The sequence below is a fragment of the Mobula birostris genome, chromosome 11 (genome assembly GCF_030028105.1).
Source record: "Mobula birostris isolate sMobBir1 chromosome 11, sMobBir1.hap1, whole genome shotgun sequence".
NCBI lineage: Eukaryota > Metazoa > Chordata > Chondrichthyes > Myliobatiformes > Myliobatidae > Mobula > Mobula birostris.
This window is the reverse complement of record NC_092380.1, coordinates 110059622-110084362: the sequence shown is the minus strand read 5'-3', so window position 1 is coordinate 110084362 and position 24741 is coordinate 110059622. Positions and strand designations below refer to the sequence as shown.

The window sequence follows — 24741 nt, the reverse complement described above, 5'->3', positions numbered from 1 at the left end:
CCATACCTGTGCCAGCCATAATCTAGATTTGCTTTGCATTCAGACCAGTTAGCTGCACTGCACTTGCTCTCTAGCTTTTACACTTTATTATACATTGTTATGATAACATTACAACACAGTACAGGCCCTTCAGCCCACAATGTTGTGACGACCTTTTAACCTACTCTAAGATCAATTTAATCCTTCCCTCTTCCTATATAGCCATCCACTTTTCTATTATCCATGTGCATAAGAATCTCTTAATTGCTCCTAATGTGTCTGACTCTATCACCAACCCTGCCAGGGCACTTCTGTGTAAAAAAAAAACTTGCCTCTGACATCCCCTTTATGTTTCCCTCCAATCACCTTAAAATTATGACCTTGGTATTAGCTGTTTCTGCCCTGGGAATCAGTCTCTGGCTATCTACTTGAAATATGCCTCTTATCAAAAGACCATAAGATATAGAAGCATGATTAGGCCATTTGGCCCATCGAGTCTGCTCTGCCATATCACCATGGCTGATCCAATTATCCTTTCAGCCCCAGTTTCTTGCCTTCTCCCTGTATCCCTTCATGCCTTGACTAATCAAGAATCTATCAACCTCTCCCTTAAATATACATAAAGACATGGCCCCCACAGCTGCTTATGGCAAAGAATTCCACACTCTCTGGTTAAAGAATTCCTCCTCATCACCATTCTAAAAGGACACCCCTTAATTCTGAGACTGATATTAGACTCTCCCATCATAGGAAACATCTTCTCCACATCTACTCTATCAAGGCCTTTTGCCATTCGCCATTCTTCTAAATTCTAGTGAATACAGGCTCACAGCCATCAAACACTCTTCATATGACAAGCGAATTCAATCCTGGAATCATTTTTGTGAACCGCCTTTGAATCCTCTCCAGTTCCAGCGCATCCTTTCTAAGATAAGGGGCCCAAAACTACTCACAATACCATACGTGAGGCCTCACCAGTGCTTTATAAAGTCTCAACATTACATCCTTGCTTTTATATTCTAGTCCTCTTGAAATGAATGCTAATATTGCATTTGCTTTCCTCACCACAGACTCAACCTGCAAGTTAACCTTTAGGGAATCCTGCACAAGGACTCCCAAGTCCCTTGGCAATTCAGTTTTTTGTATTTTCTCTCTATTGAGAAGACAGTCAACCCTCTCATTTCTTCTACCAAAGTGCATGACTATGCACTTCCCAACACTGTATTCTATCTGCTGTTTCTTTGCCCATTCTCCTAATCTGTCTAAATCCTTCTGTCGCCTCTCTACTTACTCAGAACTACCTGCCCCTCCACCTATCTTTATATCATTGCAACAAAAAAGCAATCAATTCCATCATCCAAATCATTGGCATATAATGTAAAAAGAATCAGTCTCAACACAGACCCCTGTAAAAAAACACCACTAGTCACTGGCAGTCAACCAGAAAAGGCTAACTTTATTCCCACTCTTTGCTTCCTGCCAATCAGCCACTGCTTTATCCCTGCTAGAATCTTTCCTGTGATACCATGGGCTTGTAGGTTGTTAAGTAACCTCATGTGTGACACCTTGTCAAAGGACTTCTGAAAATACAAGTACACAACATCAACTGATTCTCCTTTGTCTATCCTGCTGATTATTTCTTCAAAGCATGCTAACAGATCTGTCAGACAAGATTTTCCCTTGAGGAAACCATGCTAATTACGGCCTAATTTACATGTGCCTCTAAGTACCCTGGGACCTCATCCTTAATAATCGACACCAACATCTTCCCAATCACTAAAGTCAGACTAATTGGTCTATAGTTTCCTTTCTTCTGCTTCTCGCTCTTCTTGAAGAGTGGAGTGACATTTGCAATTTTGCAGTCTTCCGAAACCTTTCCAGAATCTGGAGATTCTTGAAGAATCATTACTAGTGTTTCTACGATCTTTTCAGCCATCTCTTTTGGAACCCTGGGGTGTACACCATCTGGTCCAGGTGACATCTACCTTCAGACCTTTCAGTTTTCCAAGAAACTTCTCTCTAGTAATGGTAATTTCACCCTCTTCATGACCCCTGAAACCTGGAACATCTACCATACTGTTACCGTCTTCCACAGTGAAGACTGATGCAAAATAATTATTCAGTTCATCCGCCATTTCCTTGTCCCTCATTACTACCTCCCCAGCATCGTTCTTCAGTGCTCCAATATTTACTCTTGCCTCTATTTTACATTATCTTATTGTACATCTCTGAAAGTTATCTCTGATCCTTCTTCTCTCCAAAGAGAAAAGCTTCTTCCAATCATCTCCCCCCACTAATTCCAACAACGAGAACCCATCTTCTCCCTATTGTCAAGCCTCGTATCCCTTTCTGTTTTTCCAGCAAAAGCTTTGGAGACCACATGTAGACTCCTGCAAACTTTGCCCTTGCATCAACACCTTTTTTGTAACAAAGTCTCTGCAGCCCTCTGCACTTTGACCATTACTCCCCTCTCTAACTACCATCCACGGCAAAAAACACTGAACAATTCTGGAGAGCGTTGATGTGAGACTCTTTAAACCTGATTTTTCCAAAACCCTCTCCTGAGTCCCATTTATGGGTCTGGCCGCTAAATATTGAAAAGACTCCTGAGAGTCTTTACTGTCGTTAATACTCAATAACAAAATTGCCTGCAGCTCAGCATATTACCTAAGGTTTAATATTTAATTAATTTCATTAGTCTTATTTATTTATTCATACATTTAATTTATCAATTTCTTTCTTTCCTTCTTTCTACCAGCTATCTATCTGTCTGGAAGCTTGGTTGATCACTAAGCTTCGCAAAATATTTGCAGACGTTTCAGCTCCAATCGAGAAGCCGTCAGCAGTGCACAGTTGAGGGTGTTGTCTCCTCAGAATGGGGCTTATACACTCCTCCGGTGGCCGAATGGATATTCAGTAGATGTCGTGATCTGGCTGGCTGGTTCAAAACACAGTGAACAGTTTCGCTGCAGAAGATTCTGATTGGCTAGCTTTGAGGGAGATCCACTGGAGAAGTGTTTGCTTCACTGCCCAGATCCCGAAGATTACTGGTGATGTCGTCGTTTCTCTTTTCTCCATAAAGGTTCATAAACCGGATCTATGTCGATATGTTTGTTGATGGATTCTTCCATACAGAAACACGCTTCGAGAAATTCTCATTCTTTTCTTGTTCTTACTTGAGTCAAGACTATGGCTGTTGTCCAGTTGAAATGGTGTCCCTCTTCGTCTTCATGAGTAGATACCAGCGAGAGTGGGTCGTGCCTTCTGTTCAAAAGCTGATGCTCGTATAGCCTGGTCCATAGTTCGGTTGACCAACTTAGCAGTTGACCTATGCTACCGTGGTGCTCTATTTTAAGTTATAATAATGTAATAGTGTTTTCAAAGAAAACATTGAAAAATGCTCAATGTTCCTTAATATTTTTGTGATAAATTATCTATGGTATTAAATAGCAAAGGCTGCTTTATTACTTGTCAGATCAGAATGCCAGTGAGTTGTTAGATATTGATATGTACAATGACTTACAAAATTTAAAGATTAGAATCTAATTCTAATTTAAAATTGGTTGACCCTTTAATTTCTTTACATATGAGGATTTGACACAAGATGCACTTGGATTGGAGTCAGACTTTTTATGTTTTAAAGACAATTTAATTTACAAGGATTTAAGATCTTGCAAGTTTCAAGTTGAATTTGGTAAAATAAGTGTTTAATTGAAAAATGATGGTCTCTGTTTCAAAAAATATTTGATATTTACAATCAGCAATGAAAAACTAATTTAATATTTTTAAATATAATTTGGGATAGTGAGATAGGGTAGTTGAACACCCTCGCTCCATCCACAGAAAGCAGAATTTCCCAGTGGTTAACCACTTTAATTCCTATCCCCATTCTCATTTCGACGTGTTGGTCCACGGCTTTCTTTACTGCCATCTCCGCCACAATGAGGTCACTCTCAGGTTAGAGGAGCAATATCTCATATTTCATCGGGGCAGTCTCCAACCTGATGACATGAACATCAATTTCTCTAATTTCTAATAATTTTCCCTCTTCTTCTATTCCCCACTTTGACCTCTTACCTCTTCTCACCTGCTTATCATCTTCCCCAGGTCCCCCCCCCATCCCTTTCTCCCATGGTCTACTCTCCTCTCCTATCAGATTCCTTCTTCTCCAGCCCTTTGTCTTTTCCACCTTCAATCCCCTCCCTCAGCCACTCCCTGACTTTACCTACCTGTATCTCCTTCCAGCTTGTACTCCTTCCCCTCCTCCCACCTTCTTCTCGCTTCATCGACCTCCCTTTCCAGTCCTGACGAAAGGTCGACTGTTTATTTATCTCCACAGATGCTGCTGGACCTGTTGAGTTCCTCCAGCATTTTGTGTGTGTTGCTCTAAATTTCCAACATCTGCAGAATCTCTCGTGTCTGGGATTAGCCAGTCCTTTGTTTATTTCATATTCAAATAAAAGTTCATTTGGAGTGTTTAATAAAAGGGCAGCACAGTGTCGTTGCAGTTGGTATAATACTGTAAAGTCGGGGTTCAATTCCTGCCACTGTCTGTATGTTCTCCCTGTGACCAAGTCAGTTTCCTCCAGGTGCTCCAGTTTCCCCCCACATGCTAAAGACATGCAGGTTAGTAAGTTGTAGGAATGCTATGCTGACACTTGTGGGCTGCCCCCAGCAAATGCTGCGTTTCACTGTATGTTCTGATTTTCATGTGACAAATCTTTAAATCTTTGTTTCCTCGGTTCTGAAGCAATGCCATTTGAAGCCACAGGGCGGCGCCTAATTTTAACATTTTGCCAGCTCTTACAGCCAGTGGAATGGTGAACAGCTCCAACACACCTCAGCGCAGGCAGCTGTGATATCGTGTGTTCCATCAAATAAAAACTGCCTATCAAAATTATTGCCCGGGCTCCATCAATTTTGCTTGCACAGTCTATAGAAGTGAAGCAATGCAGAAGCAAGGTCATTGACCCTAGACAGATTACAGAGGAAGAAATTTTTGCAGATCGGGTCTCGGAGCCTGTGGGAGGCTAGTGCAGAAATTGCAGGGGCCCTAGCAGAGATATTTAAAACACTCTTAGCCACGGTTAGTTTGGAGTGTGGCTAATGTAGTCCATTGCTTAAGAAAGGCTCTGAGAATAAGCCAGGAAATCACAGGCTGGTGAGCCTGACATCAGTAGTGGGAAAATTATTGGAAGGTATTCTAAGGGACCAGATATGGGAGTTCTTTGGGGAAGTTACCAGAAAAGTTGATGAAGGCAAGACAACAGATGTTGTCTACATGGACTTTAGCAAGGCCTTTGATAAGGTCCCGCATGGGATGTTGGTCAAGAAGACTCAGTCACTTGGCATTCAGGATGAGGTAGTAAATTGAATTAGACATTCACTTCGTGGAAGAAGCCAGAGAGTGGTTATAGACTTACACGGTCAGCACTAGATCACTGAGGAATGTGGCTGAACAGGGGGATCTGGGAATACAAATCCATAATTCTTTGAAAGAGGTGTCACAGGTAGATAGGGTCACAATAGAGCTTTTGGTGCACTGGCTTTCATAAATGCATGTACTGAGTAGAGGAGTTGGAATGTTATGTTGAAATTGAGGCCTAATTTGGGGTATTCTGTGCAGTTTTGGTCACCTACCTACAGGAACAATGTAAATAAGATTGAAAGAATGCAGAAAAAAATTACAAGGATTATACTGAAAGGTTGAATGGGTTAGAACTTTATTCTCCAGAACGTAGAACGTATACAAAATTATGAGGGGTATGGATAGCAGGCTTTTTCCACTGAGGTTGGGTCAGACTACAACTAAGGGTCATGAGTTAAAGGTGAAAGGTGAAATGTTTTAAGGGGGAACTTCTTCTCTCAGAGAGTGGTGAGAGTGTGGAACAACCTGCCAGCACAAGTGGTTGGATACAGGGTCAATTTCAACATACAAGAGAAATTTGGATAGGTACATGGATGGAAGGGCTATCGTCCAGGTGCAGGTCAATGGGACTAGGCAGTTTAATGGTTGGGCATGGACTAGATGGGCCAAAGGGCCTGTTTCTGTGCTATAGTGTTCTATGACTCTCTCTCTCTCTCTCTCTCTCTCTCTATCTTAGAGACATGTAACAATCTTAGGTTTAGGTATGTGTGTGTGTGTGGGAGGGTGTGGGATGGAAGGGAGGAACAGGGTTTGGTTTGCTGTTCTGGTTTTGTTGCTTGTTGGGCTCTGTGTTGTTCTGCCAAGCATTGTGGAGCATGCAATTGGGGTGCCAGAATGTGTGGCAACACTTATGGATATCCCTCAGTTGTGTTGGTTGTTAACACAAATGCCACATTTGACTGCATCTTCCGATGTAAATGTGATGAATAAATCCAACTTTCAATCAGGATAAAGTGATGATAAATAAACTTGAATTTTGAACCTCGAATCATGCCCACTTTCCCTGCGTTGCAGAAGGAGGCCTTCTGATCGTCAGGGTCGACCATGAATTCTGCAGAGACTGATGCAGTTTGACACCAGCAATGTGTCGCAAGAGTTGCCAGTCAGGGTTGAGCTCAACACAGGGCTGTATTAGGGATTCCAGCTCTGGATTTTACTCTCAGGATTTCCCCAAAGCCTTCCCCCTGAGTGGGTATAGCCGTAAGGCAGCAGAAGTTTGAGATTAGAGCTTTCCTTCGCCTTGATCAGCTGCCAACCGTCGCTGATGAGTCCCATCTGCCTGGAGCTACTCTTTTTAAAGTGACAGTAATCCACCTTTGCCCCTTCTCCTGTCAGTAGAAATAGTTCTGGAGGGCTCAGCAGCTGAGCCACACACTAGACTTGGTCGTCAGAGGCTATTTGAGATGCATGCCATTGGGAGCATTTAATAGCTAGTGGGCGCTTGTCTCCAATACCACCCGTCCAACTGAAACAACCTTAAGGAAGCAGGAAAGGAATAAATAGCCAATATTTCAAGCTCAGACCCCTGACTGTTTATTCTCCTCCATAGATGCTGCTTGACCTGCTGAGTTCCTCCAACATTTTGCGTGTGTCGCTCTAGATTCCTAGTATTTGCAAAATCTCTTGTGTTTATGATTTACTGTTTATCTTAACATAGATCTTATGTTTTTTATTATTACTTATTACTGACAGGATGTTCCATAATTAAATCAATGAGACCTTTTCCCATATGGCAGAAACATGATTCCTCATAACATTATCTCTCTCACTTACAGATCTGGCGTTTTTCATTTTATTGATTTGGTCAAGTGTAAGTAATGTGCAACTTGTGTCAATTTAAGTTACCCACTGACCGACCTAATGACCAACCAATCAGCCCTTCTGGCCTAATGAGCCAACATTGCCCAATTACATTGGTGTGACCAATTAATCTACCAACCCATAGGTGCTTGGAATGTGGGAGGACACAGGAGCACAGAGAATAACGCATGCGGTCACGGGGAAAACATAAGAACTCCTGAAGACAGCAGTGGTAATTGAACTTGGGTCGCTGGCGCTGTAATGGCAGTACGCTAACCATTGTGCTGCCCCATGCAGCGTGCTGTGCTGTCGCTACAAACAGCTAATTTTCATGACATTTATACCTTGGGTATGACAACGATAAACATGAACCTCTCCCAAGTGCAAAGGTGTTGGGTGCTTGAAAGGGGCTGCTAGTTTGCTTTAATACCATAAGACAAGGAGCAGAATTAGGCCACTCAGCCCATCAAGTATGATCTGCCATTCTATCATGGCTGATTTATTACCCCTATTAATCCCATTCCGGTAACCTTTGATGCCCTGACTAATCGAGGACCCATCAACTTTCACTTTAAATATACTCAATGACTTGGCCTCCACAGCAGTCTATGGCAATGAATTCCACAGATTCACCACCCTCTGTCTAAAGTAAACCCTTCTCATCTCTGGCCTTAAGGATGCCCTTGTATTCTGAGACCAGGCCCTCTGGTCCTAGACTCCTCGATTTTTTGGAAACCTCCTCTCCACATCACTCTATTTAGGCTTTTCAAGTCAAGTCAAGTCATGTCGCTTTTTATTGTCATTTCAACCATAAACTGCTGGTACAGCGCACAGTAAAAACGAAACAACATTCCTCCAGGACCATGGTGCTACATGAAACAACACAAAACTACACTAGACTAAGTGAGACAACAGAAGGCTACACTAGACTATATAAGACAACACAAAAACTACGCTAGACTACAAACCTACACAGGACTACTTAAAGTGCACAAAGTGCAGGGAAGTACAGTAAATAATAAACAAGACAATAGGCACAGTAGAGGACAAATTACAATATAATAATAACTGATGTAGATGTCAGTCTAGTCTCTGGGTATTAAACAGTCTGATGGTTTGGGGGAAGAAACTCTTGCATAGTCTGGTCGTGAGAGCCCGAATGCTTCAGTACCTTTTGCCAGAAGGCAGGAGGGAGAAGAGTTTGTATGAGGGGTGCGTGGGGTCCTTCACAATGCTGTTGGCTTTACGGGTGCTGCGTGTAGTGTAAATGTCTGTAATGGCAGGAAGAGAGACCCCGATGATCTTCTCAGCTGACCTCACTATCCACTGCAGGGTCTTGCGATCCGAGATGGTGCAATTTCTGAACCAGGCAGTGATGCAACTGCTCAGGATGCTCTCAATACAACCTCTGTAGAATGTGGTGAGGATGGGGGGTGGGAGATGGACTTTTCTCAGCCTTCGCAGAAAGTAGAGATGCTGCTGTGCTTTCTTGGCTATGGAGCTGGTGTTGAGGGACCAGGTGAGATTCTCCACCAGGTGAACACCAAGAAATTTGGTGGTCTTAATGATCTCAACGGAGGAGCCGTCAATGTTCAGCAGAGAGTATCAATATTTGATGGGTTTCGATGAGATTCCCCTACCCCACTCTTCTAAACTCCAGCGAGTATAGGCCCAAAGCCATCAAGTGCTCCTCATACATTAACCCTTTCATCACCGGGATCTTTCTTGTAAACCTCCTCAGGACCCTCTCCAATGCCAGCACATCCTCTCTCAGATATGGGGCCAAAAGTGCTTACAATACACCAAATATAGTCTGGCCAATGCTTTATAATGCTTCAACATTACATCCTTGGTATTATGTTCCCGTCCTGTCAAAATGAACTTGGCTTTCTTACCACTGACTCAACTTGGGAATCCTGCACAAGGACTCCCAAGTCTCATTGCACCTCTGATTTCAGATATGACGACGGCATTCAAGAAGCTCTTAGATAGCCGCCCTTGCAGAAGACCATTAGACCATAAGACATAGGAGTAGATTTAGGCTATTTAGCACATCGAGTCTGCTCCACCAGTCCATTATGGCTGATTTATCATCCCTCTCAACCCCATTCTTCTGCCTTCTCCCCACAACCTTTGACACACTTAATAATCAAGAACCTATCAATCTCTGTTTTAAATATACCCAGTGATTCCAAATATACTCATTGAATTTCAGATTCACTACCCTCACACATCATGAAGACCCTAGAGTGGTTGATCCCGACTCACCTCCGACCCCTGGCATTCGAAGTTCAACGTTCAAAGTAAATTTTTAATCTAAGTACGCATATGTCACCATATACTACGTTAAGATCCATTTTCTTGTAGGTATTCACTACAGAACAAAGAAATACAATGAAAAAGAACATACACACAAAGACTGACAAACAACCAATGTGCAAAAGAAGGCAAACTGTGTAAATACGAAACAAAAGTAACAAAATAATACTGAGAATGCAAGTTGCAATCGCGGGATCTAGAGCAAACAGAAGTGAATGGAGTCAGTGAATGACTGATTTAAACTGGCTCTCCTCTTGTTTCCCTCTCTTCTCAAGTAGGAGGTCATGGGTCCCATGCCCCCAGATTCAGGAGCAGTTGTTACTCTGCACTCTGCAGCTATCGGGCTCCTGGACCGGCTTCACTCGCCTCCGCTCTGCACTGTCTCCACAGCCTGTAGACTCACTCTTGGGGACTCTGCAGCTCATGTTCTATGTGTTATTTGTTCAATATTTTTGTTTTTAACTATTTGCATGACTTGTCCTCTTTTGCACATTGAATGTTTGTCAGTCTGTGTTATGTGTGGTTTTTCATGGATTCCATTGAGTTTCTTTGTTTTGTGGCTGCCTGCAAGGAGATTACTCTTAAGGCTGTACATGGTATACATACTTGGATGATAAATGTACTTGAACTTCGAACAGGGACTGAACATACCAGTGCCTCAGCCGCACAGCCCATCGGAGATAGAGGGAAAAGTGAAGGGACTCACTCTCTGGGGGAATGGGTCTGGGAAGCCTCCTCGTCATCCGTGTCGCTGCTGATGGTGATGACGCTGACGGTGGGGCTGGGCGAGTCCGCGATGACAATGGCTTGGCGCTGCTGGTTGCCGTCCAGATGTGGGCCCACCGTTTCTGGGCAGCAGAAGCCCCTGGCGCCCTTGCTGTTCTGATTGCCCTGTGCCGTGGCGCAGCCCCCGGCACTGCCAGCCTTCGGTCTGCTGGCGGTCTTTGGGGAAGCCATTGTCGTGCCCTGCAGGCCGTTCTGTGATGATGTATTGCTCCTGTTGGGAAACAAAGGGGGAGAGTGAATCGACACAGGTTTCCCACCTCATCCCTGTACATGATCACTCACCTCTCTCGGGGCAAGGGGGCTTGGTAATCTTCCTCATTTCCTTCGACATAAGAGGCCATTCATCCCATCAAGTCCACAGCGACTCTCAAATCCCCCAACTGATTTTTCGCTGTGAAACATTCCTCTCTTCACCTCCTACCCAGTTCTAAGGGAGGGGGTCAATGCAGTGAAAGGTCTCATTCTCCTTTTGGGCAACGGGCTCTCTTCCCAAGTTGGGCTGCAGTGTATCAGCATCTATTTCCAGTGCACGTGGACAGGACAGCACAGGAAAAGGCCCTTTGGCCCACAGTGACGTACCAGACCAACTAAATTAGAAATTAAATGGCCAACAAAACTAATCTCTTCTGCCTACACAATGTCCGTATCGTTCCATTTTTCTCACATTCACGGCTTACGTGAACATCTCTTAAAAATCCCTAAGGTATCTGCCTCTACCACCACCCCAAGCAGTGCATACCAGGCACCCACCACTCTGTGTAAAAACAATTGTCCTTCACAACTCCATTTTACCCCCTCTCACCTTAAATGCATGACCTCTGGTATCAGACATTTCAACCCTGGGAAAAAAGATACTGTATCCATGCCTCTCACAATCTTACAAACCTTGATCTGATTCCTCTCAGTTCCTCCTGCTCCTGAGAAAACCACCCAAGTTTGTCCAGCCTCTCGTTATAGTACACGTCCTCGAATCCAGTCAGCATCCTGGTGAACCTCTTCTGCACCCTCTCCTAAGCCTCGATTTTCCCCCTACGGTGGGGTGACTGAAACTGTATGCATTACTCCAGCATCTACAGATTTTTTCTCGTTTGAGATTGCATTACTCCAGGTGCAGCCGAACTAAAGTTTTATAAAGCTGCAACATAACTTCCTGACTTCTGATCTCAATGTCTCGACTTTCATGCCAGAAAAATAGAAGGATATGCAGGGGGGAAGGACAAGATTGACTTTAGAGTAGTTAAATAGTCATGGACGGAAGTCTGTACTGTGCCGTACTGTTCTATGTTATATGCTATGGTCCATGACTAGGGGAGCCAATGACTCACAGCATCAGAGACCCTGGTTCAATTCTTATCTCCCATGCTGTCTATATGGAGTTTGCATGTTCTCCCTGTGACTGTTGAAGGGTCCTGGCCCAAATATTTGATTGTTCATCCCCCTTCATAGATGCTACCTGATCTGCTGTGTTCCTCCAGCATATTTTGTGTGGATTGCTCTGTGACCCTATGTTTTTCATCTGAGTGCTTCAGAGTCCTCCCACCTCCCAACATGCACGGGTTTGTAGGCTGCTGTAAATTGCCAGGGACATGTGAAGCCATGGGAGCAGGTGGTGGATGGTCGTATGAGCAGCTTGTGCATATCACAAGTCCTGGTTATGCGACCACTAACACCAGGCAGACAACCTCTGAAGAGTATTGATAATGGCTGGGGTCACCCATATTGTAAAGACACTGCCCAGAAGGCAATGACAAACCACTTCTGTAGAAAGATTTGCCAAGAACAATCATGGTCAAGACCATGATCACCCACGTCCTATGACATGGCTCATAATAAATGAATGAAAAAGCATGAAATAGATTCACGTGGAATTAGCGCGAATGGTTGCTTTCCAGTCAACACGGATTTTATTTTTTCTATTTAGAGATGCAGCACGGAACAGGCCCTCCCAGCCCAACAAGGTGCACCACCAGCAACCCACCGATTTAACCCTAGCCTAATCACAGGACAATTTACAACGCCCAATTCACCTACTAACCAGCACATCATTGGACTGTGGGAGGAAACCGGAGCACCCAAAGAAACACATGCTCACGGGAAGAACGTACAAACTCTTTACAGATGGTGCCGGAATTGAACTCTGAACTTCAATGCTCCGAGGTGTAATAGCATCGTGTTAACCGCTACGCTGATGGGCTGAATGGCCTGCCTCTGAGATGATGACTCTAAAATGGGGGAGGAGTTCATCTGGGTAATGCTGAGGTTGAAGAAATCCCTACCGCATGGGAGTGACAGAGACGAACAGGACAGAATCATCAGACAAGAGGCTGCATAAATGTGTGAGGGAGGAAGGATCAGGATGTTGTGCTGCTGCACCTTGACGTGGCAGGGCAAGCATGGACCAGACGAGCCAAATGGTCTGCTTCAGTGTTGTAGGGTGGATTCAAAAGAAAACTGTTCAGGCTTGCTGCATTTTAAAGTGACACTCATTTCTTAGGAATGTGAAAATAGCACAGTACAGGCCCTTTGGCCTGCAATATTGTGCCAACCCTTTAAGATCAATCTAACTCTGCCCCCCTCACATAACCCTCCATTTTTCTTACATCCATGTGCCTATCCACTGTAAGAGTTTCTTAAACACCCCTAATGTATCTGCCTCTACCACCACCCCAGCAGGGAGATGCACAAATTCACCACTCTGTGTGTGAAAAAACCTACTTCTGACATCCCCCTATACTTTTCTCCCAACTTTTTAAAGTTATTCAAGATTAAGATTCAATTTTATTTAACACATGGACATCAAAATGCATTGTTTGAGTTAAACTACACACTTGAGGGTGCGCTGGGCACAGCCTGCAAGTGCCGCCAAATGTCCCGCGTTTAGGTTAGAGCTGTAGCGCTGCTGGGACAGCAGGGCTCGAATAAATAAACATGGCATTCCCATAATGCTCGGCAGAACAACAAAGAACACAACAAGCAACAAATAAGCAAAGGAAGCCCCATTCCTCCCTCCGACTCTCACACCCATACGCAGTCCTTTAACCCCAGGACAGACCTCCGGCGGACAGAATTTTTTCTTTCGTCCATGTACACATCTGAGTGCTTCTTAAAGTCCCTCAAGTATCTACTTCTACCTGCGTCCCTGGTAGTACACTCCACACCACACCACACTCTGTGTGAAAAATCTACCTCTGACATCCCCTCTATACTTTCCTTCTATCACCTTAAAGTTATACCTCCTTGTATTAACCATTTCCACCCTGGGAAAAAATCTCTGGCTGTCCACTCGATCTGTCTCTGATCATCTTGTACACATTTCATCCTCCTTCGCTCCAGACAGCGAAGCCCTAACTCACCCAACCTATCTTGATCGGACATCTCTCCAATCCAGGCAGCATCCTGGTAAACCTCCTCTGCACCTTTCCTAAAGCCCTAGCTCACTTAACCTGTCTTCAAATCATCTGGGACTGTCATGGGGAACCGAATGTCTGCAGTTGGCATTTAACCCTCTTCCAAACCACCCCTTGCCCACCTCCCCCAACACCTTCACCAACACAAGAGATTCTGCAGATGCTGGAAATCCACAGCAATGAACCCAAAATTCTGGAGGAACTCAGCAGGTCAGGGAGCATCTATGGAAATGGAATAAACATTTGATGTTTGGGCCGTAACCTTTTACCAGGACTGGATAAGAAGAGGTAAGATGCCTGAGTGGGGGAACTGATGAAGAGGGAAGGGGTTGGGAGGAAGTTGGAGAAATTTGCATTCATGCCATCAAGTTGGAGGCTACATAGACAGAATGTGAGGTGCGGCTCTTCCAACCTGCCAGTGGCCTCATTGTGGCAGAAGACCATGGCCTGAAATGTTAGAAGTGGAATGGGGATAGGAATTAAATAGAGGCCACTGGGGAATTCTGCTTTTTGCAACTGCAGCGGAAGTGCTCAATCTTCACTGACCTTCTTTTATCAGTCCCTCATTTCCCACAGCTCCAGCAACCCCCCTCCCCCTCACCACCATCTCCACTGACCTCTTTTGACAGTGCCTGATCCTCTTCTTGTTGCTGGCACAGGGCTGGGTCCAGACCACCTGTGCAATCCCCACGTTAATGGGCTGTGTGCCCGACAGTGCCATCTGATTGGTTATGAGATGCTGTGGCAATGTGGAACTGTAACAGCTGCCTGGCGCACGCACCTTCCTGAGGTGGGGGAGAGAGAAAAAGGCAAGGGGCTGGTCAAGTGGACAAAACAAAACACATCAGCCCATAAACTCCGCGAGAGGAATGCTCTGTACTATATTCAAACCTGCTCTACGCAATGTTCAATCTGTATCAGCACCTGTTTGAAAACATGGTAACATCACCACGATTTATTAACTGCTGATATTACCAAAGGTTAACAAACAACTTCTACCTCAACAATAGAACAAGGGAGCATATCATTTCAAAGCGCTTCACAGGAATATAAAATTATGAGGTGTACAGATAAGTAAATGCAGCTTTTCCCACTGAGGTTGGGTGAGGCTGCACTAGAAGTCATGGGCTAAAGGTGAAAGGTCAAATATTTATGGGGAACTTCTCCACTCAAGGGTTGTGTGAGTATGGAACAAGCTGGCACGAAAGTGGTGGATGTGGTTTTGATTGCAACATTTAAGAGAAGTTTGGATAGATACAAGAATGGGAGGGGTATGGAGGGATATGGTCTGGGTGTGGGTCGATGGGACTGGACAGGGCCACAGCTTGCATCGACTAGATGGGCTAAAGGTCTGTTCTGTGTTGTAGTGCTCTGTGACTCTGGGAATAACACCAAACAGAAGATGAACAAAAGTCAAATAAGAAACATAAGGATCAGTGACCAAAGGGATGGACTGGAGAGGCAGGGAAGTGATGGGCAGGTGAGAAGGGAAACAGTAAGAAGGGAGACAGAATGGAGAATGGATAAAGAAAGAAGGGGGAGGGGGAAGAAATTACCGGAAGTTAGAGAAATCAATATTCATGCTGTCAGGTTGCAGGCTAGCCAGATGGAATATGAGGTAACCTCACTGTGGCAGAAGATGGCAGTAGAGGAGGCCATGGTCCAATACGTCGGAATGGAAATGAGAAGTCAGATTGAAATGTCTGGTCAATGGGAAATCCTGCCTTTTGTGGCAGAGAGTGGAGGTGCTCGACGAAGCAGTCCCTCTACCGATATCAGGTCTCGCCAAAGTACAGGAGACCATGGTGGTACCAATGGCTACAGTAGAAGATCCCAAAAGACCCTGTCAGTATGACTGCTGGGCTCCGCGCACACACGCTTCCCTCATTGGTACGTACCCCCAGTCGCCAAGTCTCTGTGGACCAGCCACAGAATCAGATGGAAGCGATGTAGTGGTGGGCGCCACTGCCGTAACTTGGTGCCAGGTGGGGACGAGTATCTGTTGGCTTCGACTGGACCACGCCTGCATCAACAGAGAGGAGAGTTGGACAAACTTGAGATGTTTTCTCTGGAGCATCAGCAGCTGAGGGGAGACTGACTAATTTAATTGGTTAGCACAACAATGCGAGCCGAGGGGTCCGTTCCTGTGTTGTTCTGTCTATGTTCTGTGAGAGCTTGAGACAAACAACAGCAACAAAGCCTATACCCCATACTGAGAGTTAGCGTGGATGTGGGGGGGGGGGGGGAAGGGGGGCAAAAGCACCAGATATCAGACCAGGCCAAAATCCCTGGTAAAGGGTGGGGATGAGATCAAGGCGAGTGGGGGAATTCCAGAGGTTAGAAAGTCCTGTGGTTGAGTGGTGAGTTCCGAATACATTTTAGTCTCCGGAATTTCTTTAGCCAGAGGTGGCCAATCTGTGAAATTAATTGCCCCTGACGGCTATGGATATACTTAAAGCGGAAGTTGACAGGTTTTTGATTACTCAGGGTGTCAAAGGTTATGGGGAGAAGGCAGGAGAATGGGGTTGAGAGGGATAATAAATCAGCCATGATGGAATGGTGATGGGCTGAATGGCCTAATTCTGCTCCTATTTCTTAAGGTCTTACGAGTAGGAGAGGAGAGAAATGCAGGAGGGTGTAGGGCTGGAGCAGGCTACAGAGGCAGAGAGGGGTGGTGTCATGGAAAATCTTAAAATAAAAATTGAGGCTTAAAAAAACATCAAGGCTCTTCCACAATTGAATGCTTACCGTGTGTGAGAGTCCCAAACCAGGTTTCATAGCTACAAAGTCAGGAACTGGTCATTTAAAACTGATAAAGAGACTCTGCAGATGCGGGAAATCCAGAACAACAAACACAAAATGCTGGAGGAACTCAACAGGCCAGGCACCATCTATGGAGGGGAATAAACAATTGATGTTTCGGGCTGAGACCTTATCTGTCCTGATGAAGGGTCTTGGCTTGAAAAGTCATTTGATTGTTCACTTAAAACTGATGCCTGTAGAAATTTTGAGAGTAGCCATTGTCTGAAATTCTTCCCCAATCCCCAAGGATGGTGGAGACTGGAGTGTCAGATGTATTCAAGGGAGACCATAAGACAGAAGCAGAATAGGGCCATTCAGCCCATTGAGTCTGCTCCTCCATTCAATCATGGCTGATTTATTCTACACGCTGATCCCCATTATCCTGTCTTCTCCCTGTAACCTTTGACCAATTTAAAAAGACTTTTATTCAAATACAATATACGTACAATGTTTGAGGTTACAATGCTGTTAATGAACTCAAATTAAAATAGAGGCACGACTCAATTCCGTGGGGTGTCCACCGCTCCTGGAAATCCCTCATAGTGATCACATGCTCCCACTCCAAGAACACAAGGGCATGAAGGTAACCCCGGAAGAGGGGCAGGCAGAGTCCTCGACAACCCGGACCTGTGAATGGCTATCTTGGCCAGGGCCATGAGCAAGCCACCAGTAGATACCGCAAGCGTCCACACCGGGAACACAGGGCTGAAGTGCAGCTAGAACAGGAGCAGCCCCTTCAGGATTTCTGATGCCCTCACTAATCAAGAAGCAATCAATCCCCACTTTAAATCGCTAGATCAGCAAAAGGAGGTGTAAGGTGCTCCTTCTGTCTGATAGCCTACAGGTCACCCTTGGGCAAGATGTAGTACCTGTTTAGCCTCCCAATCAGGGTCACGTGAAGCCATGGCTTGCAGGTGGTGGATGGTTTTACAAGCAGATCCTACAATTGGAATTTATGGTTGTAAAACTAAAAACACTGGGCAGGTGAACCTGCTGATCAATGGCCAGGGTTACCCGTCCAGTATGGGCACTGCAACTGAAGGGCAACGGGAAACCACTTCAGTATTCCTCCCTTGTACAATCATGAACTCAAATCAACTACGGTCTCAGGTCGGAGATGTGAATGGAGCCTTCACTGAAGGAGCCTCATCCGCTAGAGGATCTCATGCGCCACAGGTGAACCTCGACCGTTATCCTGCGACTGTCGGCAGATCAAAAGCAAAGAAGATCAGACTAGCAACCTGGAATGTAAGAACCCTTAACCAACATCAAACTAGACAACATCAAACAGGAAACAGAAAGATTAAAAATCAACATCTTGGGAATGTGCGAGATGAGGTGGAAAGGAGCTGGTAAAACATGCTCAGAGAGATATACCATCATTTACTCAGGAGGAGAAATACATGAAAAATGTGTTGGAATTATGTTAGATGAAGAACATGCAAAGTCAATAAAAGGCTATTGGACAATATCAGATCAAATGTTACTTGTGAAACTACATGCAAAACCTTTTGACATTAACATCTTTCTTTTATGCCCCAACAGCAGACAGCAGTGAAGAAAGGATCGATCAATTTTATGATGAACTACAAACAGCATTAAGACAATGTAAAAGCTCAGAAAATACCATTATTCAAGGTGACTTCAACGCAAACGTAGGCAAGACCAGGGACAAGGACAACATTGGGCATTATGGCATAGGTGAGAGAAATGAGAAAGGTGAACGACTAGCTACATGGGTCACAGAAAAAGATTCATATTAATGGTAATACCGTCTTCAAGCAACACCCGAGTAAACTATGGACATACAGGAGTCCGGGGATAACACCAGAAACCAGACTGATTACGTGCTTATAAGGAGAAGGTATAGAAATGCTCCGAAATCATGCAAAACATATCCGGGTGCAGACTGCTACAGTGATCTTGTACCAATAATCAGCGTGATGTACCTGAGACTCAGAAAGCTTAAAAAACCAAGACTCACACTGGAGGAACTCAGCAGGTCGGGCAGCATCCGTGGAAACGATCAGTCACCATTTCGGGCCGGAACCCTTCGTCAGGACTGTAGAAGGAAGGGGCAGAGCCCCTATAAAGAAGGTGGGGGGAGGGTGGGAAGGAGAAGGCTGGTAGGTTCCAAGTGAAAAACCTCTGCCCCTTCCATCTACAGTCCTGACGAAGGGTTCCGGCCCGAAACGTCGACCGATCTTTTCCACGGATGCTGCCCGACCTGCTGAGTTCCTCCAGCGTGTTGTGAGTGTTGCTTTGACCCCAGCATCTGCAGATTATTTTGTGTTTACGATTCGCTACTCCGCTGTGGAGTCTCTTCGAGGTATGCCTACCCTGAAGAAGTTTAAATCTTCTCTTCGACGGGAGTTCAGTGAGACCCTCTCTCACTGCTCCCCTTCTGTGATCTCCGCCTCTCTCCGACTCTTCGACCAGATCCTGACCCAGACCCGCTACCACAGCCATGTCTCCTTCCTAGGAACGTGTCCCCTTACTGGTTTTTCACCTGGAACCTACCAGCCTTCTCCTTCCCACCCCTCCCCCCACCTTCTTTATAGGGCCTCTGCCCCTTCCCTCTACAGTCCTGACGAAGGGTTCCAGCCCGAAACGTCGACCAATCTTTTCCACGGATGCTGCCCGACCTGCTGAGTTCCTCCAGCATGTTGTGAGTGTTGCTTTGGCCCCAGCGTCTGCAGATTATTTTGTGTAAAAGACCAAGAGTAGTGCCAAAGCTGAATTTGAGACTTTTGAGAAAAAACAGTGACATCAAAATGAATTTCAAATAACAGTGAAGAACAAATTCGAGGCTCTACAAAACATCACTATTATAGAACAGCAATGGGTAAACCTCAGAGACAGCATAACACAAGCAGCACAAGAGGTGATTCCCAAAGAACAGAAAAAAGCTAGAAAGAAATGGATGACAGAAAAAATTCTGAATCTTATGGAACAAAGAAGAAAATGTAAGGAAAACGAAAAAGCCTACGTATCCTTGCATGCACAGATAACAACCAAGTGCAAGGAAGCAAAAGAAAAGTGGATTAAGGACAAATGTGAGTTAATAGAACAATTGCAGAAGACCAACAACAGCAAACGTATGCACGACGAGGTCAAAGAGGTCACGAATCGGAAGAAAAGCAGGGCAACAACAGGATGTATAAAAGCAAAAGACGGCTCTACAATTATGGAAAAAGGAAAAATAATGCAAAGATGGTCAGAATACATCACAGACCTATACGACAACAAAGACCAAGAGGACAACTTTGATATTTGCAACAACGAGGGCCCAGCAATACAGAAAGAAGAAGTGGAACATGCTATGAACAAAGTGCAAAAGGGGAAATCATCAGGACCAGATAACATTCCAGTTGAACTGTATGAAGCACTAGAAGATTTTGGTGTAGAGAAATTAACAATCTTATTGAATAGAATATACAACAGTGGCAAAGTACCAGAAGGTCTTTTAAAGACAGTATTCATTGCACTGCCAAAGAAATCAGGTGCAACACAGAACAATTAGTTTAATGAGCCACTTCACAAAAATTCTACTTAGAATCATCATGCTCAGAATAAGAAACAAAATTAAACCAGAGATCAGTGAAGAACAGTACAGCTTTGTCGAAGGCAAGGGAACATCAAACGCCACTGATATTCTCAGTAATATTATGAAAAGTCAATAGAAGTACAACAAGACCTAGACTTCTGTTTCACTCACAACACGCTGGAGGAACTCAGCAGGTCGGGCAGCATCCGTGGAAACCATGAGTCGACGTTTCGGGCCGGAACCCTTCGTCAGGACTGTAGAGGGAAGGGGCAGAGGCCCTATAAAGAAGGTGGGGGAGGGTGGGCAGGAGAAGGCTGGTAGGTTCCAGGTGAAAAACCAGTAAGGGGAAAGACCAAAGAACCTTATACTTCTGTTTCATTGACTACACAAAAGCCTTTGACACAGTGAAACACCAAGTCATCATGAAAATGCTTAAAGATATTAATATCGACGGAAAAGATCTAAGAATAATCAGGAATCTCTACTGGCAACAAAGTGCAGCCATACGGATAGACAACGAGATTGGTGAATAACAGCCAATAAAGTGAGGAGTCAGACAGGGTTGTGTTCTATCACCAGACCTGTTCTCCCTGTACAGTGAAAACATCATGAGAACCATACAAGACCTACCTGGAATAAGTATAGGAGGATACAATATCAATAACCTCCGCTATGCGGATGATACAGTACTGATAGCAAACGGTGAAGTAAATTTACAGAAACTAGTATCTACCATCAACACAGAGAGCGAACGACTTGGCCTAACCCTAAACAAAAAGAAAACTGAAGTAATGATAATATCAAAAAAACCTGATATTCCAAACTGTAGGATCATACTGGGAAATGAAATCCTGAAACAAGTTCACAACTTCAAGTACCTTGGACCATGGGTAACATCTGATGGCAAATGTGAAACAGACATAAAAGCAAGAATAGCAATGACAAGAACAGCATTTACAGAAATGAGGAACATCCTAACGAACAAGAAAATAGCAATTGACATCCGCCCTAGAACTCTCAGCTGCTACGTTCTTCTTATGTTGATGTATGGCTGCGAGTCATGGACCATCACAAATGCAATGGAAAAACGAATCAATGCAGCAGAGGTGTGGTTCCTCAGAAGAATGCTATGCATATCATATACAGACAGGAATAACCAACGAAGAAGTTCTACAGAGAATGAAAACAAAACGTCCATTACTTAAAAAAATCAGAAAACTGCAATCAAGATTCTTTGGACACATCATGCGAAGAGAGACATTAGAACATTTAGTTACAACTGGAAAGCCGGAAGGAAAAAGAAGCAGAGGCAGACAGAGAATGAAAATGATGGATGCAATAACAGGGGAGGCAACAACTACAATTCGGAGGGTCAGAGACCGTGATGAATGGAGAGACATGATCGCCCACGCCAAACGGCAAGGCACCTGAAAGATGATGTGAAAAATTCAGCGATTGAGGGTTACGGGGAATGGGCACAGGAGTTGGGGTCAGCAGAGATCAGCCATAATCATGTTGAGAAGTAGAATAGGGTTGACGGGCCAAGTGGCACACTCCTGTTCCCCTATGTTCTTAAGACTTCAGTAACACTCATCTATAGATGCAGTTTGAATGCGGCCTTTGCTGGTCGTGAAATGGTGATGGTAAACCTCTTCTGATTTTATACAACAGACTGCAATTTTAAGCCAGATACAACTGAGCCTGTCTGGGGTGGAAATAGATAGTGACAGTTCTTAAACAGCATTATTAATTATTTATTTAGAGAACCAGCATGGAAATAGGCCTCTCTGGCCCATTGCGTCGCACCCACCCAGCAACCCACCAATTTAACCCGAGCCTAATCACAGGACAATTTACAATGACCAATTAATCGACTAAACAGTACATCTTTGGAACATGGGAAGACACCAGAGTACCCAGGGGAAACCCATGTGTCCATGGGAAGGACGCACACACTTTCTTATAGAGGATGCCAAAATTGAACTCCAAACTCTGACACCCTGAGCTGTAGTAGCATCGTGCTGACTGTTACACTACCATGGATGACTGGTATTATACTTGTTGAGTACCTTACTCAATCACAGAATGAGAAGGCCGATGCTTATTCCCAACCCTAATTGTCCTTGCGAAGGTAATGGTGAACTGCCTTGTGGAACCGTTGCTGTAGGTGTTCACAGAATTCTGACCCAATGACGTTGGCATCGCCCTCTCTCACGGGGCATCACCTCTGCCACGTGGATGTGCCACAGTGACGGTATCTACTGTCCGGCGCTACAAACGGAGTGGAAAGTACAAACCTGGGCTAACACTCCGGGCCGCAGGTGGAGCGGTTGCATGGTGGGAGCCTGCGTTGCGAGAGGCACGGCATTGTCCATCCGAACCGAAAATCCTGTGCGTTTACCAGGGTTACCTGGGATGCCTGCCAACACAGAGATTCAAGACTCAAGATTGTTTAATGTCATTTCCAGTACACAGGTATGAAGGAGAACAAAATAATAGTTACTCAAAATCCGATGCAGTGCCAAAAATAAGATAAAGAACACAATAATAAAAAAACACAATAAATTTAAATACAGAAGATAGCTTAAATATGTTCATAAAATGACGCCCAGGCACAGGAGTGTCTGTACATAAGGTGACTGACAGGAAACAATGTGGTGCAAAAGCCGTGGTCTAGTAGTGCTGTTGGGAAAGTGTGTGGAGTCAATAGGAACAGTATGGGAGAGCGGTAAAGGAACAGTATGAGGGAGAGGGGGTAAACGAACAAAATGGGAGAGGGGTAAAGGAATAGTATGGGAAAGGGTAAAGGAACAGTATGGGAGAGGGGTAAAGGAATAGTATGGGAGAGGGGTAAAGGAACAGTATAAGGGAGAGGGGTAAACGAACAGTATAAGGGAGAGGGGTAAACGAACAGTATAAGGGAGAGGGGTAAACGAACAGTATGGGAGAGGATAAAGGAACACTATGAGGGAGGGGGTAAAGGATGCTCCCCAATCCAGGCAACATCCTTGTAAAGCTCCTCTGCACCCGTTCTATAGTTTCCACATCCTTCCTGTAGTGAGGTGACCAGGACTGAGCACCGTACTTCAAGTGGGGTCTGACTAGGGCCCTATAAAGCTGTAACATTACCTCTTGGCTCTTGAACTCAATCCCACAGTTGATGAAGGCCAATGCACCATATGTCTTCTTAACCACAGAGTCAACCTGCATAGCAGCTTTGAGTGTCCTATGGACTCGGACCCCAAGATCCCTCTGATCCTCCACATTGCGAAGAGTTTTACCATTAATACTATATTCTGCCATCACATTTGATTTACCAAAATGAACCACTGCACACTTATCTGGGTTGAACTCCATCTGCCACTTCTCAGCCCGGTTTTGCATCCTATCAGTGTCCTGCTGTAACCTCTGACAGCCCTCCACATTATCCACAACACCCCTAACCTTTGTGTCATCAGCAAATTTATTAACCCATCCCTCCACTTTCTCATCCAGGTCATAATTTCCTGGGCTGTCGCTACTTCCTTTCTTGAATAATGGAACAACATCCGCAACCCTCCAATCCTCTGGAACCTCTCCCGTCCCCATTGATGATGCAAAGATCATCACCAGAGGCTCAGCAATCTCCTCCCTCGCCTCCCACAGTAGCCTGGGCTACATCTCGTCCAGTCCCAGTGACTTATCCAATGTCTCGCCTAGCCCCAGTGACTCATCAAACAGTGGAAATATAGGGAAGACCGGTAGTAGCGACGGCTTCCTCCTTATTATAATGTTTCCCGGTTTTCCCATCGGCCCTTTTAAAGGCCCGACTGATTTCCTTTACATTTTAGCCATTTTGTAGGAACGTCATGCGTAAACATCTTACTTCTTCGGGTAGACTCTCCAGGTCCAAAATAGTTTTCACACGGTTAATCAAAGTAGAAAGAACTGCTCTATGTTGGGAAGCATGATGGTGGCTGTTATTGTTGAGGTACAAGTCCATGTGAATACGTTTCCGATGGACGCCATATCTGAGGCTACCTCTGGCTTCCATCGTATTAGAGTGCCCAGGAATGGGAGTCAACGTTCTTCAACTCCATCATAAATCTCGTCAGATACGTCGATGACACCTTCGTAGTGTGGCCTCATGGACTCTAGGCACACCAACAGTTCCCAGACATCCCACCCTGCAAAAACTGATTTCAGGGAGGTAGCACCATCAATTTGCGGGAGACTTCCGGGAGAGGTAGGATGTCTGCAATAGAGCAGCTCTTTAGCAGCTAGCCAGCTAGTTTAAATAACGTTAGCTATGCTAATGAACGACTGACACCTGTTAAACTCACCTCAACATGTCTTTTACAGTCTTAACCCACCATGGGCAATAGAAAAGTCACTGTTGCAAACAGTGCAGCGAGCAACACTGTCTTTATTTTTGACCTCTATTAGGCAGGGGTACACTTTACTGTAGTCTGGGGTGACATACGTTTTATATTTTCTTTTTTCTTGGAACACTCTGCCATGGCTCTCTCTCTCTCGTGGTCTCTCGCGCTCTCGCATGCTTGCTCTTGTGCTCCCGCTTGTGCTCTCTCTCTCACTCGCGTGCTCTCGCTTGCTTTCTCTCTGGCTTGCTTGCTCTCGCGCTCTCTCTCTCGCGCGCTCTCACTTGCTTACTCTCTCGCTTGCTTGCTCTTGCG

The 24741-nt window shown here is 44.9% G+C and overlaps 1 protein-coding gene across 6 annotated transcripts in view; it reads right to left on the bottom strand.

The window, feature by feature from the left end:
- Positions 1 to 24741, bottom strand: part of hipk3a (homeodomain interacting protein kinase 3a) — a 249625-nt gene that overhangs the window by 11907 nt on the left and 212977 nt on the right. For all 6 annotated transcript variants that reach the window (XM_072272834.1, XM_072272835.1, XM_072272833.1 and 3 more), the window contains 4 exons: positions 22366 to 22487; positions 15618 to 15742; positions 14337 to 14504; positions 10233 to 10523 (listed from right to left, as the gene is read on the bottom strand). In XM_072272834.1, coding sequence (XP_072128935.1) covers positions 10233 to 10523; positions 14337 to 14504; positions 15618 to 15742; positions 22366 to 22487 — 706 coding nt within the window. The remainder of the gene's footprint in view (positions 1 to 10232; positions 10524 to 14336; positions 14505 to 15617; positions 15743 to 22365; positions 22488 to 24741) is intronic.